The sequence below is a fragment of the Schistocerca piceifrons genome, chromosome 2 (genome assembly GCF_021461385.2).
Source record: "Schistocerca piceifrons isolate TAMUIC-IGC-003096 chromosome 2, iqSchPice1.1, whole genome shotgun sequence".
Lineage (NCBI taxonomy): Eukaryota > Metazoa > Arthropoda > Insecta > Orthoptera > Acrididae > Schistocerca > Schistocerca piceifrons.
Window position 1 is genome coordinate 329,292,714 of NC_060139.1, and position 16,488 is coordinate 329,309,201.

A 16,488-nucleotide genomic window follows, 5' to 3' on the forward strand; every position below is an offset into this window, starting at 1 on the left:
CCTTGATGCCTCAGAACATGTCCTACCAACCGGTCCCTTCTTCTTGTCGAGTTGTGCCCAATTCTATTCAATACCTCCTCATTAGTTATGTGATCTATCCATCTAATCTTCAGCATTCTTCTGTAGCACCACATTTCGAAAGCTTCTAGTCTCTTCTTGTCTAAACTATTTATCGTCCACGTTTCACTTCCATACATGCCTACACTCCATAAAAACACTTTCAGAAACGACTTCCTGACATTTAAATCTATACTCAATGATAACAAATTTTTCTTCTTCAGAAACACTTTCCTTGCCATTGCCAGTCTACATTTTATATCCTCTCTACTTCGACCATCGTCAGTTTTTTTGCTCCTCAAATAGCAAAACTCCTTTACTACTTTAAGTGTCTCATTTCCTAATCTAATTCCCTCAGCATCGCCCAACTTAATTCAACTACATTCCATTATCCTCGTTTTGCTTTTGTTGATGTTCATCTTATATCCTCCTTTCAAGACACTGTCCATTCCATTCAACTGCTCTTCCAAGTCCTTTGCTGTCTCTGACAGAATTACAATGTCATCGGCGAACCTCAAAGTTTTTACTTCTTCTCCATGAATTTTAATACTTACTCCGAATTTTTCTTTTGTTTCCTTTACTGCTTGCTCAATATACAGATTGAATAACATCGGAGAGAGGCTACAACCCTGTCTCACTCCCTTCCCAACAACTGCTTCCCTTTCATGCCCCTCAACTCATATAACTGCCATCTGCTTTCTGTACAAATTGTAAATAGCCTTTCGCTCCCTGTATTTTACCCCTGCCACCTTTAGAATTTGAAAGAGAGTATTCCAGTCAACATTGTCAAAAGATTTCTCTAAGTCTACAAATGGTAGAAATGTAGGTTTGCCTTTCCTTAATCTTTCTTCTAAGATAAGTCGTAAGGTCAGTATTGCCTCACGTGTTCCAATATTTCTACGGAATCCAAACTGATCTTCCCCAAGGTTGGCTTCTACCAGTTTTTCCATTCATCTGTGAAGAATTCGCATTAGTATTTTGCAGCTGTGGCTTACTAAACTGATTGTTCGGTAATTTTCACATCTGTCAACACCTGCTTTCTTTGGGATTGGAATTATTATATTCTTCTTGAAGTCTGAGGGTATTTCACCTGTCTCATACATCTTGCTCACCAGATGGTAGAGTTTTGTCAGGACTGGCTCTGCCAAGGCTGTCAGTAGTTCTAATGGAATATTGTCTACTCCCGGGGCCTTGTTTCGACTCAGGTCTTTCAGTGCTCTGTCAAACTCTTCACGCAGTATCATATCTCCCATTTCGTCTTCATCTACATTCTCTTCCATTTCCAGAATATTGTCCTCAAGTATGTCGCCCTTGTATAGACCCTCTATATACTCCTTCCACCCTTCTGCTTTCCCTTCTTTGCTTAGAACTGGGTTTCCATCTGAGCTCTTGATATTCATACAAGTGGTTCTCTTTTCTCCAAAGGTCTCTTTAATTTTCCTGTAGGCAGTACCTATTTCCTGTAGGCAGTATCTATCTTACCCCTGGTGAGATAAGCCTCTACATCCATACATTTGTCCTCTAGCCATCCCTGCTTAGCCATTTTGCACTTCCTGTCGATCTCATTTTTGAGACGTTTCTATTCCTTTTTGCCTGCTTCATTTACTGCATTTTTATAGTTTCTCCTTTCATCAATTAAATTAAATATTTCTTCAGTTACCCAAGGATTTCTACTAGCCCTCGTCTTTTTACCTACTTGATCCTCTGCTGCCTTCACTATTTCATCACTCAGAGCTGCCCATTCTTCTTCTACTGTATTTCTTTCCCCCATTTGTGACAACTGTGCCCTTATGCTCTCCCTGAAACTCTGTACAACCTCTGATTTAATCAGTTTGTCCAGATCCCATCTCCTTAAATTCCCACCTTTTTGCAGTTTCTTCAGTTTTAATCTACAGCTCATAACCAATAGATTGTGGTCAGAGTCCACATCTGCCCCTGGAAATGTCTTACAATTTAATACCTGGTTCCTAAATCTCTATCTTACCATTATATAATCTATCTGATTCCAGGATGCTTCCATGTGTACAACCTTCTTTTATGATTCATGAACCAAGTGTTAGCTATGATTAACTTATGCTCTGTGCAAAATTCTACCAGACGGCTTCCTCTTTCGTTTCTTTCCCCCAATCCATATTCACCTACTAGGTTTCCTTCTCTCCATTTTCCTACTCTCGAATTCCAGTCACCCAGTCACCAGCAAGGTAGCTTTACCAAATTTCCATGTTTCTTGTGTGAATGGGAGAGTAGGGCTAGGGATCAACACTGGTGCAGAAAGAACTGGCCTGAGAGGGAGTCTTTAAAACCTGGTGAGAAGAACATTCTACGCACAAACCTTGTAGATCCAAAACCCGTACTCCTACCACCTCTACATGTAAGTTAGGCCAAATGAAACAGTTGGTAAAGGCTTTGACTAAAGATGGACCATGTTTTAAGTATCTCTGCCAAAAGTTTCCACACCTTTCAGAAGCTAAACTAAAAGGAGTCTTTGTCGACCTGAAATTAGAAAATTGACGTTTGATGTTAACTTTGAATCCACAATGACCTTAAATGAGAAAGAAGCATGGTTATCATTCAAGTAAGTCATTACAAAGTTCTTAAGACATGAAAAAACCCCAGAATGTTTCTATTATAGCTACAATGTTAAGTTTAAAACTTTAGGATGTTTGTGAGGAGCAAGGAGGGCGTTTTCACAAGGACATTAAAGTGTCGGAAAAATGTTACCAAGGCCGCTGGAACACCAACATGATGGGGGACTACTGTTGGTCACTTCTCTGAGAAGTTCAGCAAGCGACTCATCATAGAAAAAGCTACATAAGAAGCTTCAGAGAAAAAAAGAGAAAGAAAATACAACCCAATTCCAGCTGACAAGTGAAACCTCTATTAACATGTATCATTGTTTTAAGTAGCTTACTGTAAATACAAACCATGTGTTTCATTAATGTCCTCATTTACCGTATAGCATAGGATTTTTATACTATATAATAAAAAGCATATTTCTCGAAAACTATGTTAATACAAAAGAAAACTATGGCTAGATTTGGATTCAGCTCATAAAAATCTATAAAGATCAGCTATCAAAGTAAAAAAAAGTTTTCCAAAACATTTTTTCATTGGCCTGTGTTATTGATGCAGGGGGAAACATTATGGGGAAAAAAGCTGAGCAACAGATGGCGCTGTAAACATCAGAATATGCGTACCAACATATGTGTGGCACACAGAAGCTGTTTCTCAGTTTGCTTTTGAGACGCCCAATATGACTGTCTCCATGAAGGATCGCACGCTGCTCATAAAGCTTTCTTACAGGAACAGTGACTGTGAGCCAGTGGCCCTGCAGAAGTTCCAGACACTCCTGGATATGAAAAAACGTACTGACCTGTTGTCTGCTGATGATCTGGAGAAATATGATTACAAAATTCGAAAAAGACAGGTTCCTTTGAAGTGCAATGTGGCAATGTGAGGAAAGCAGTTGATCTGATGTCTGTCAAAGAAGTGGGTACAGCACTGGAGGAGGGGTTGAGCAGTGGTGTGCTAACATGTAGTGCACAGGTAATTGCCCAAATGCCTATGAAAAATCCTGCATTACTATTCATACAAAATCACCCATGTTCAGGACTTGCTTCCTGCTGACCTGCCAGCAAGACAAATGTTTGCTCTGGAATGTTTTCTTGTGTGGAAGTGGAAATCAGTGGCCACAGAACATTCTATAGACAGACAAAGCCCATTTCCATGCCCATGGACAAATCAATATGCAGAACATGGGCAAGAGAAAATCCACACGCACATCACCTGGTACCATTTCAGTCTATAAAGGTGACTGTGTGGTGTGGGTTGAGGGTATTATCTATCGTAGGGGCATATTTTTTTGAGGAGATGAGTCCAGTGGGTCCCATTACCTGTACCACCACTGTGAAGTACTATGACAGTATTTTCCACACCAATATAATGCCAACCCTTCATCAGCATGGATGTGTGGATAGGATTATTTTTGTGCAAAATCAGCCTCCTCCGCACAGTGCACAGACAGTGAAGTTCGCCGCAGCAGAAGCATTTCAGAAATGTTGGAGTTATCATCCGTTACTTTCTTACAGCCTGGTGGTCAGTATCACCTGATCTTAATCCGTATGACTTCTGGCTGTGGGGTTGTATGAAGATGTTGTGTTCAGTGCTTTAGTTACGACTGTAGCTGATCAGAAGGCAGACAATGCCCAACGCATTCTGAACCTGGATTCCTCTGTCATTTGCTGTCGAACCCATTTACCTCAAGACACTTACAGTGACATCTGTTGGCAAAATTTTCATTAATTTTATTTATTTATTTATTTATTTGTTCCTTGGCATGTCCCCCTGAGTCAATAATATGCTGTTCAAATCTGATGTAATTCTGAGCAGTGGTTCTCTTTCTACACCATTTTGAAACTGGAACATTAATTACAGACACCTTGTATACAGAGAGAAAGAAGTTTATAAAACCTCACTTCAAATACATGTAAATTAACATTCCACTAAAAGGTGTGAAAAATAACAAAAGAAACCCATTAGAAGTCCTGGCAGAAAATACCACGGCACCTACATCCATCCAGTACATGCTTTTCTGAATCAATGTCTATAACTACATTGCACTGCTTCCTAATTAGAAAGAGTTGTTTTGCCAACATGTTATCCTTAGGTGCGCTGTTTATAATTTTACAATAATGTTTCATTTTGCATAGCAGTATCCAACGTCTCAGAATGATTTTGCAAAGATTGTTAACATTTCACATTTTGGAGACAAACAAATTATTGTCACTGTTGGCCTAACACTAATCAAAGCTACACAAGGATAAGAGTATGTGCTACTTACTCAATTTATGCAGGTAAATTAAGAGAAAGAATTTAGACAAGACACATCTTTCAAGTGTTTGTATAAAACTATAGACATTTATGGGTATGCAGTGTTTGCCAAAGATTGCAAATAGTCAGCATGTTATATTAGTCATACAAATACTGTGTTTAACCAAGAATAAGATGACCTGAGTATGAGACGATCTCTTTTTTACCCTGAGAAAAAAAATTTTTTTTAACATATTTTGACTAATCAGAGTTACAAACTGTCAACATTTTGATAGTACAAGGAGAAACGAAATAAATGAAAAGAAATGGTTTACATTAATTTTATCTTCACCTCCTTTTTTGCTTCCTATCGAAGCCAATTGTATGTCGCAGTATTTTTTTAATAACAATAATAGTAATAATGGTGGTGATAGCAGCAGCAGCTACAGCAGTACTAGTGGTAAATAATAATAATAATAATAATAATAATAATAATAATAATAATAATAATAATAATATACTTGAGAGGTACCCCATGAAAAATGAGTGAGCTTAGAGCAATGAAACTTTGTGGAAACATTTGTAAGGGATGAGAAATAACAAACGTTTGAAAGAAACACATTTTAATTTTCACATGATTTGGTTTTATCCAAATGTGTTGCAGAATAACAGAGTAACCTCACACACAATGTGTGGTGAAACTACATTGTGCATCAAAACAGTTGAGGCTTAACCACCTCTCTTCCACAGAGTTGGGATCAAAGAGCGCCTCCATAGGCGCCATAGCCATACCTGTGCCTAATGGCAAGTCATGGCAATAACACTACTAAAAACGCAAATCCTGCGGCACATAGTCTGATCATCATTCCTATAAAGTTGGGTATCCATACAGTAAATAGTTTTCTACCTGCACTGTCTCAATTAACTAAAGTTTAATAATTATTACAACCACATTGTTTTTCTATACTCAAGCAGCAATGTAATTTATAATCTTGTCTGTCACAAATATTTAGCTGTTTATTCCAAATAAGTTGAGATTTCTGAGTTGGAGGTTTGAGTAGGACCTAATAGCACAGCTTAAATTGCTGCAAGTGAAACGGGCATCAATAAAATTTATAATCCTGGTTGTCAGAAACATTTGGTTATTTCTTCCAAATATGTTACGATTTTCAAGGTCCTAATTATGCTGGGACATGAGAATAGCTTTTTTTTCTTAATACACAGCAAATTTCACATCCATGAGAGACAACTTGACAATATTCCTTTGTTTATTGCTTCCAAACATGTCGTCTGCCCATAGTGCTCTCAGTTGCTGCTTAGAACCTGCGGCTGACACACACTCTTTCACTTCCACCATACCCAATTGTTTTTGAGTCATCAGTCTTCCGGTTGATTTGATGCAGCCTGGCATGAATTCCCCTCCTGTGCTAACATCTTCATCTTAGAGTAGAACTTGCACCACACATATTCAATTATTTGTTGGATGTGTTCAGATCTTTGTTTTCCCCTACAGCTTTCACCCTCTACAGTTCCCCCTAGTGCCACAGAGATTATGCCCCAATGCCTTAACATATGTTCTATCATCCTGTCCCTTATTGTTGTCAGTGTTTTCTGTATGTTTCTTCCGTCACTGATTCTGCGGAGAACATCCTCATTCCCTGTCTTATCTATCCATCTGATTTCGAACATTCTTCTGTAGCAACACATGTCAAATGCTTAGATTTTTTTCTGTTTTCCACTACCCATTATTCATTATTCAGAACTATACAATACTGTGCACCAAATCTACATCTTCAGAAATTTCTTCCTCCAGTTAAGGCCAATGTTTGATATTAATAACCTCTTCTTGGCAACGAATGTCCTCTTTGCCTCTGTTAGTCTGCTTTTTATGTCCTTGTTGTTTCGCCCGTCTTGGGAAATTTGTTTCCAATGTAGAAGGATTCCTTACTGCTTCTACTACCTGATCCTCCATTTTAATATGAAGTTTCTCGCTATTCTTATTTCTGCTACATCTCATTACCTTTTGTCCTTTTCCAGTTTACTCTCAGTGCATACTGTGTACTCATAAGACTGTTTATTCCATCCAACAGATCCTTTAATTCTTTGTGACATTCACTGAGGATAGTAGTGTCATCCCTGCATCTACCATCGATATCCTAACACTATGAATGTTAACCTCACCTTAAAAATTTTCTTTTTTTCCTGTTATTTCTTCTTTGATGTGTGTACTGAGCAGTAGGGGGCAAAAGATTACTTTTCAATCCAAGCACTTTGTTCTTCGTCTTCTAGTCTTATTGTTCCCCATTGGTTCTTTGACATATTATATATTACCTATTTTTCCTTATAGTTTACTCCTGTTTTTCTCAAAATTTTGAACGTCTTACACCCTTTTACACTGTCCACGCTTTGTCAAGGTCGATGAATGCTATGAGTCTCTCCTGATTTTTTTCTTCAATTTTGCTTCAGTTATCAAAAGACAACTAGATAACTGCCTCTCTTGTGTCTTTACCTTTCCTGAAGCCAAACTGATCATCATCTAGTGGCTCCTGTTTTCTTTTCCATTCTTTTGTGTGTTATTCTTGTATACTAGTGGCGTAGGTTTGTTCATGTTTAAATTCAATTCACTTCCAACTACAAATGAAGTCAGCCAAATTGCAGTTTAAACATGGTTGTTGTTGTTGTGGTCTTCAGTCCTGAGACTGGTTTGATGCAGCTCTCCATGCTACTCTATCTTGTGCAAGCTTTTTCATCTCCCAGTACCTACTGCAACCTACATCCTTCTGAATCTGCTTAGCGTATTCATCTCTTGGTCTCCCTCTACGATTTTTACCCTCCACGCTGCCCTCCAATACTAAATTGGAGATCCCTTGATGCCTCAGAACATGTCCTACCAACCGATCCCTTCTTCTGGTCAAGTTGTGCCACAAACTTCTCTTCTCCCCAATCCTATTCAATACTTCCTCATTAGTTATGTGATCTACCCATCTAATCTTCAGCATTCTTCTGTAGCACCACATTTCGAAAGCTTCTATTCTCTTCTTGTCCAAACTATTTATCGTCCATGTTTCACTTCCATACATGGCTACACTCCATACGAATACTTTCAGAAATGACTTCCTGACACTTAAATCAATACTGGATGTTAACAAATTTCTCTTCTTCAGAAACGCTTTCCTTGCCATTGCCAGCCTACATTTTATATCCTCTCTACTTCGACCATCATCAGTTATTTTACTCCCTAAATAGCAAAACTCCTTTACTACAACCTGTCTTACTCCCTTCCCAACCACTGCTTCCCTTTCATGTCCCTCGACTCTTATAACTGCCATCTGGTTTCTGTACAAATTGTAAGTAGCCTTTCGCTTCCTGTATTTTACCCCTGCCACCTTTAGAATTTGAAAGAGAGTATTCCAGTCAACATTGTCAAAAGCTTTCTCTAAGTCTACAAATGCTAGAAACTTAGGTTTGCCTTTCCTTAATCTTTTTTCTAAGATAAGTCGTAAGGTCAGTATTGCCTCACGTGTTCCAGTGTTTCTACGGAATCCAAACTGATCTTCCCCGAGGTTGGCTTCTACTAGTTTTTCCATTCGTCTGTAAAGAATTCGTGTTAGTATTTTGCAGCTGTGACTTATTAAGCTGATAGTTGGGTAATTTTCACATCTGTCAACACCTGCTTTCTTTGGGATTGGAATTATTATATTCTTCTTGAAGTCTGAGGGTATTTCGCCTGTTTCATACATCTTGCTCACCAGATGGTAGAGTTTTGTCAGGACTGGCTCTCCCACGGGCGTCAGTAGTTCCAATGGAATATTGTCTACTCCGGGTGCCTTGTTTCGACTCAGGTCTTTCAGTGCTCTGTCAAACTCTTCACGCAGTAGCATATCTCCCATTTCATCTTCATCTACATCCTCTTCCATTTCCATAATATTGTCCTCAAGTACATCGCACTTGTATAGACCCTCTATATACTCCTTCCACCTTTCTGCTTTCCCTTCTTTGCTTAGAACTGGGTTTCCATCTGAGCTCTTGATATTCATACAAGTCGTTCTCTTATCTCCAAAGGTCTCTAATTTTCCTGCAGGCGGTATCTATCTTACCCCTAGTGAGATAGGCCTCTACATCCTTACATTTGTCCTCTAGCCATCCCTGCTTAGCCATTTTGCACTTCCTGTCGATCTCATTTTTGAGACGTTTGTATTCCTTTTTGCCTGTTTCACTTACTGCATTTTTATATTTTCTCCTTTCATCAATTAAATTCAATATTTCTTCTGTTACCCAAGGATTTCTACTAGCCCTCGTCTTTTTACCTACTTGATCCTCTGCTGCCTTCACTACTTCATCCCTCAAAGCTACCCATTCTTCTTCTACTGTATTTATTTCCCCCATTCCTGTCAATTGCTCCCTTATGCTCTCCCTGAATCTCTGTACAATCTCTGGTTCTTTTAGTTTATCCAGGTCCCATCTCCTTAAATTCCCACCTTTTTGCAGTTTCTTCAGTTTTAATCTACAGGTCATAACCAATAGATTGTGGTCAGAGTCCACATCTGCCCCTGGAAATGTCTTACAATTTAAAACCTGGTTCCTAAATCTCTGTCTTACCATTATATAATCTATTTGATACCTTTTAGTATCTCCAGGGTTCTTCCATGTATACAACCTTCTTTCATGATTCTTAAACCAAGTGTTAGTTATGATTATGTTGTGCTCTGTGCAAAATTCTACCAGGCGGCTTCCTCTTTCATTTCTGTCCCCCAATCCATATTCACCTACTATGTTTCCTTCTCTCCCTTTTCCTACACTCGAATTCCAGTCACCCATGACTATTAAATTTTCGTCTCCCTTCACAATCTGAATAATTTCTTTTATTTCATCATACATTTCTTCAATTTCTTCGTCATCTGCAGAGCTAGTTGGCATATAAACTTGTACTACTGTAGTAGGCGTGGGCTTCGTATCTATCTTGGCCACAATAATGCGTTCACTATGCTGTTTGTAGTAGCTTACCCGCATTCCTATTTTCCTATTCATTATTAAACCTACTCCTGCATTACCCCTATTTGATTTTGTGTTTATAACCCTGTAGTCACCTGACCAGAAGTCTTGTTCCTCCTGCCACCGAACTTCACTAATTCCCACTATATATAACTTCAACCTATCCATTTCCCTTTTTAAATTTTCTAGCCTACCTGCCCGATTAAGGGATCTGACATTCCACGCTCCGATCCGTAGAACGCCAGTTTTCTTTCTCCTGATAACGACATCCTCTTGAGTAGTCCCCGCCCGGAGATCCGAATGGGGGACTATTTTACCTCCGGAATATTTTACCCAAGAGAACGCCATCATCATGTAATCATACAGTAAAGCTGCATGCCCTCGGGAAAAATTACGGCTGTAGTTTCCCCTTGCTTTCAGCCGTTCGCAGTACCAGCACAGCAAGGCCGTTTTGGTTATTGTTACAAGGCCAGATCAGTCAATCATCCAGACTGGTGCCCTTGCAACTACTGAAAAGGCTGCTGCCCCTCTTCAGGAACCACACATTTGTCTGGCCTCTCAACAGATACCCCTCCGTTGTGGTTGCACCTACGGTACGGCTATCTGTATCGCTGAGGCACGCAAGCCTCCCCACCAACGGCAAGGTCCATGGTTCATGGTAGCTGTTCATAAAATGGCCAAAGTACATGGTACATGTTCTTGTGGTTGGCAACACAACAAAATCAGCATGTATAATAAAACTTGTTCTCTGTGAGCAGTCTTTCCAATCATATCACAATCTCCGAAATGTGAACCACTCACAGTACAAAGGTGGTGCAAATGAACAATAAAATTTTCCATCACATCCTGTAGTGCCCCAATGGAAATGGATTTAGATGTTGCATATATCACTAATTCAAGCTTGTCTAGTGTGGTGAGATGATTCTGGTAAACAATGTCTTTCAATGTGCCAAACGAAAGATAGGCAAAGGAGTCAGATCAGGTGAATATGGAGGCCAATTCATCCCTGCCCCAGTGAATTTGCAATAATCCAATCCACTGACTCTTGTCCTGAAGTATTCATCATGAAAGCAAAACATCTGTTATGTGTGATGTAGTCTGGCCCCCATCTTGCATGAACCACTCAGTGCCTCGTCAGTCCTCCAACACTAGCTGTGTGGTGACAAATTGTTCCAAAATTGCAACATAACATTCAGTAGTGGTCATTTCTCACATGAAAAGAGGACTAATAATGCCTCTGATGCGTACGGAAACCCAAACAATAACTTTTGGAGACTACTGTGGTTTCACTTCACATAAGTGGAGATCTTTGGAATCTCAAAATTGCCAGTTTTGTGTATTCACAACTCCTTCAGGTGTAAGTATGCTTCACTTGTGAACCAGATTCAGCCAACATCAAATCCTCGATTATCAATCATTGTGAGACCTGGTTTGTAAAGTCTGCCCTCTGTCACAGAGCCCATATGGTGGCTTTGGATTTTGAATGGAAACATGTGTAGGCTCTGTCTCAGCATTTTCTGTATACTGCTTCAGACCAGTCTCTGCTGCCATTTACGGACATATTTCTTTAGATTTTGGTGAATAATTCTAGAAAGTGTGATGACACTTTCAGGAGTAACTACAGTTTGCCAGCATCTAACAATCCACGCTAGATCATCAGTCATGCTACATGTTTGTTGGAATTTGGTGAAGGACTTTTGCATGGTATTCACTTGGGTCCATTTGGAACATAAAATCATTCTTGAAAACTGTGCCTTGTTGCCATAGAACCGTGTTGTAACCTGTGGTATGCTAGTACCAGAAAAACATGTTCAATGGAATACACGATTTCAATCTCTTTCTTTGGTACACTAACCTCCTTTCACATTTCAACAGTGGACCTGATCCCTCTGAGCTGCAGTGCACTAATAGCAGGCACTACATGTTGTGATTGCAGCACCATCTCTTAACAGATTTTTGAACTATTTCAAAACTTCTGTGTATCTATTGTACAAAATTCTTACAGCTTTCGCAATAAACATTGCACTTGTCTATCAACCTTAATTTTCGAGATATTTAATTTTGAAACCAGAAACTCCTTCACTGGACACCTTGTTTTTGCAACTTGGTTCACTGTAAATACTTTGATATTACTGATATGATATTCTTTCACTCGAATACATCTCAAAATTATGCAGCAATTTCGGTAAACATTTACAGTTGTACTTAACATCTCTTTCCTAGCATATCACTGTTGCTTTTAGCATTATTAGAGAAAATGTCAGTTTACTCCAATAAATACATTTTACATCTTTCACTGATTGTGTGATGTATTTTAAGTTGGTTTTTAATTCTCTTCTGAATGTGTAACTTGTTTCCTCTATAGGTATGGCAACTTTGATAGTAGTTTAGCTGTAGTAAATAGTATGATCTGTACACCTTTCACTGCAAAACTCTAGTACCATTTGTGTAAATGTTTTATCTATGAGCTACTTAATTGTGATCCTACCAAACTTATCAGCATCCCATGTCAAGAACAATGGAGTATTATCTTCGTTATGCAATTTCTCCAGGCTAACAACAGCATCCATCTTCTGTGCCACCTCTCTCATTCCAGTCAAAGTTGCATCCTGAAACCAAAAACAGGAATGTATTATTATTACTCTTTCTCCTTTAAATTCACAGAATAGTGATACAAAAAAGAAAGAATTAAATATGACAAAATGTTTTCCATGGTGTGTACAAATAAATTTACACAATAAAATGTGTGTGCCACAAGAAAGCCATTCAACTTAGATTTGAAAATTGGAATTCGTCACCCAAAATTTTGTTCTATTTGGAGCTTATTCAAAATGGAACCTAAATATTGCCCAGATTTCAATAAAATGAACAGCAAATTGTCATATAAATAAAAATAGATTCTACACTCAAGCATTTATGGAGTGAATGCCACAGTTTCTTTGGAATGGATCCATATTATTAACCACAAACACCTTGTAGGAGTAAACATACAGGGCTGGCAGAATTAAGTGCAGTTTACAAGACTACAGTAGGTTGCAAAACCACATTATGAAACTTCAATACCGGGCACTATGCATGCATGGCATGCAGTTGCCCAAGTCACTGGCGAATATTAACAATTTCAGTTTGTTCCACCTTTGGCAATATGAAATTAGTAGTTGTGCATGCTCTGAAATTAGTTGTCGTGTTAGTAGTGCATCAACGAAGCTAAACGAGAAGTAAGAAATGAAGCAGATTGTCTGCTTCTTGGACAACTATGCTATGTATAGGATTTCAATGCTGTTGACTACAAAAATAATCAGTGACATGTTAGTGCACTTGTGGCACTCCTACACAACTTGAATATGGATGAACTGATGATATCTGAACCGAAGAGGAAAATTCATTCAATTAGAAACACACCCACAAATGGATTATGAAAAATACAAGCAAATAAAATATCTGTCCATGCAACCAGCAACATCTATTAAAGATTAATATTAATCTCGATTTGACAAAAAATGCAATGTGAACAGAATACTTAGGTCTGGAAACAATGCTTAATGTATTATAGTATCTTTCTGCCTTGTCACGTCATTATCTCTATTAAGAAGAAATGTGAACTGTTCTGGTGATGTTCTCTCAGATGATTAAAATAACTTTTCGAGTCTCCCACAAATTTTATGCAGCAAGTTCGCTGAGCAACGGGCTGATGTCGCTATTTTATCAACTTATGAATTTATTCCTTTCCTTATATTTTTTCATGCAGACAAGTATTAGCTACACAACTACCTGTGCAGCTACCAAAAGTTTCACTTCAGAGATGGCTCAGGCATTCACAAAACAACAAAACTGAAGCGTGCACTGGTGTCACTGTGACTACAGTTTTGTTTCACAACCTTTTACCATCAAGTAAACTAGCTGCACACAGTCACAAGCAGGGGAGTGTAAGGCATGATGGCTTCATGCCAGGTGGACCACAAGGGAGGGGCAGGGGAGGTGGAAGGGGAAGGAGAGTGTGCAAAGGGTAAATATAAAGGGAATAACAGTGCCCGCCACAATTCAGTATATTAGTAGCACGTGATGAAGTTGGTGAAGTATGTTAAAATATTTGCCAGTCAGGCAGATCATCCACCTGAAAATCTGGGAAGACTTACAGTTGTATACATGGGATTTTGTTGCAGCTATAAACCAATATGTTTGCTGTAAGCAACAAGGAGACGTTAACCACTGTTACATTTGCCAAAGGAGTCATATGATCTTTCATACTATTCACAATGACACATCACAATGACACATAGGCCATCTGCTGAAAGTAATTTTTTTGGAGGCCTCCATCATGTTTAGATCAAGATCACTGCTGCAGGTTACAAAAAGCAACAGATCTAGAACAGAATCCAGTGGCACCTAGCATTTTATAGCACACTATATCCTATTCATTGTTAAGAATGATCCCGATGTAAAGAAACACATACACCAAGAATAGTCAGTGGTCATAGCACACGTTCGGGTATGGTGTTATGCCACTGGATGTAGACCCTAATTACGTATAACACATTATTTTACATGGCCAGTAATGGAACTTTTAAGATGTTCTAAAGCATTAACAGGCAGCAATGGTTTCTGTGATGAGTGTGCTAAATGTTTACACCATGTATTTCTTATTTCAAATCTCAGGGTACAGTTGCTTTCTTTGAACACTCCTGTGCATAACATTATGGCTACATCCAATTGGTATATGTTGGCTTAGTTTGTAAATACTTCCTCAATTTCTCCTTTAACATGAAATACCAAAACACTAAGTTTTCACCTTCTTGTTAATAAATTTGAGAAACGTGGTATAGTACCATTATAAAAATAGCACAAATCTACAGAGTTGTGGAGTGTAGTGGAGATAGTAACTGAATCGTATATACAAGGTTGTGGGTTTGATTCTGCTCGTAAGTTTTTATTTTTATTATTGTTGTTATTATTTCTTTCTTTTCTCAGACGTTATGTCTGGTCAAAAATGGAAAGTGACGCGGACCTTGATCAAGCATGACTTCCTTTTAACTGTACGGTATATGTTACATTGCATTTAGGAACTTTCGGGTAATTGAACATGTATCAATAATTACGGATTTCTGTACTTGTATATATAAGTTTGGATGTAGCTGTATTGCATTCATGTACTGGTGGATATTGTGTGGTATGACTCCTGTAGTTGATAGTATAATTGGTATAATGTCAACTTTATCCTGATGCCACATGTCCTTGACTTCCTCAGCCAGTTGGATGTATTTTTCAATTTTTTCTCCTGTTTTCTTTTGTATATTTGTTGTATTGGGTATGGATATTTCGATTAGTTGTGTTACTTTCTTCTTTTTACTGGTGAGTATGATGTCAGGTTTGTTATGTGGTGTTGTTTTATCTGTTATAATGGTTCTGTTCCAGTATAATTTGTATTCATCATTCTCCAGTACATTTTGTGGTGCATACTTGTAAGTGGGAACATGTTGTTTTATAAGTTTATGTTGTAAGGCAAGCTGTTGATGTATTATTTTTGCTACATTGTCATGTCTTCTGGGGTATTCTGTATTTGCTAGTATTGTACATCCGCTTGTGATGTGATCTTTCGATTTGTTGTTTGCAAAGTCTGCATTTATCTGTTGTGGTATTGGGATCTTTAATAATATGCTTGCTGTAATATCTGGTGTTTATTGTTTGATCCTGTATTGCAATCATGAATCCTTCCGTCTCACTGTATATATTGCCTTTTCTTAGCCATGTGTTGGATGCATCTTGATTGATGTGTGGCTGTGTTAGATGATACGGGTGCTTGCCATGTAGTGTTTTCTTTTTCCAACTTACTTTCTTCGTATCTGTTGATGTTATGTGATCTAAAGGGTTGTAGAAGTGGTTATGAAATTGCAGTGGTGTAGCCGATGTATTTATATGAGTGATTTCTTTGTGTATTTTGCTAGTTTCTGCTCGTTCTAGAAACAATTTTCTTAAATTGTCTACCTGTCCATAATGTAGGTTTCTTATGTCGATAAATCCCCTTCCTCCTTCCTTTCTGCTTAACGTGAATCTTTCAGTTGCTGAATGTATGTGATGTATTCTATATTAGTGGCATTGTGATCGTGTAAGTGTATTGAGTGCTTCTAGGTCTGTGTTACTCCATTTCACTACTCCAAATGAGTAGGTCAATATTGGTATAGCATAAGTATTTATAGCTTTTGTCTTGTTTTTTGCTGTCAATTCTGTTTTCAGTATTTTTGTTAGTCTTTGTCTATAATTTTTCTTTTAGTTCTTCTTTAATATTTGTATTATCTATTCCTATTTTTTGTCTGTATCCTAGATATTTATAGGCATCTGTTTCTTCCATCGCTTCTATGCAGCCGCTGTGTGTTTTCCTTTGACTATGCTATTTTTCTTACATTTGTCTGTTCCAAAAGCCATATTTATATCATTTCTGATTACTTCTGTTATCTTTAGTAATTGGTTGAGTTGTTGATTTGTTGCTGCCAGTAGTTTTAGATCATCCATGTATAGCAAATGTGTGATTTTGTGTTGGTATGTTCCAGTAATATTATATCCATAATTTGTATTATTTAGCATGTTGGATAGTGGGTTCAGAGCAAGGCAGAACCAGAAAGGACTTAATGAGTC

At 38.2% G+C, this 16,488-nt stretch overlaps 1 protein-coding gene across 1 annotated transcript in view; it reads right to left on the minus strand.

Annotated features, from left to right (window-relative positions):
- LOC124776421 (cyclin-dependent kinase 2-interacting protein-like) overlaps window positions 1-16,488 on the minus strand; it is a 110,762-nt gene that overhangs the window by 46,492 nt on the left and 47,782 nt on the right. The window contains exon 4 of the mRNA XM_047251416.1: window positions 12,347-12,467. Coding sequence (XP_047107372.1) covers window positions 12,347-12,467 — 121 coding nt within the window. The remainder of the gene's footprint in view (window positions 1-12,346; window positions 12,468-16,488) is intronic.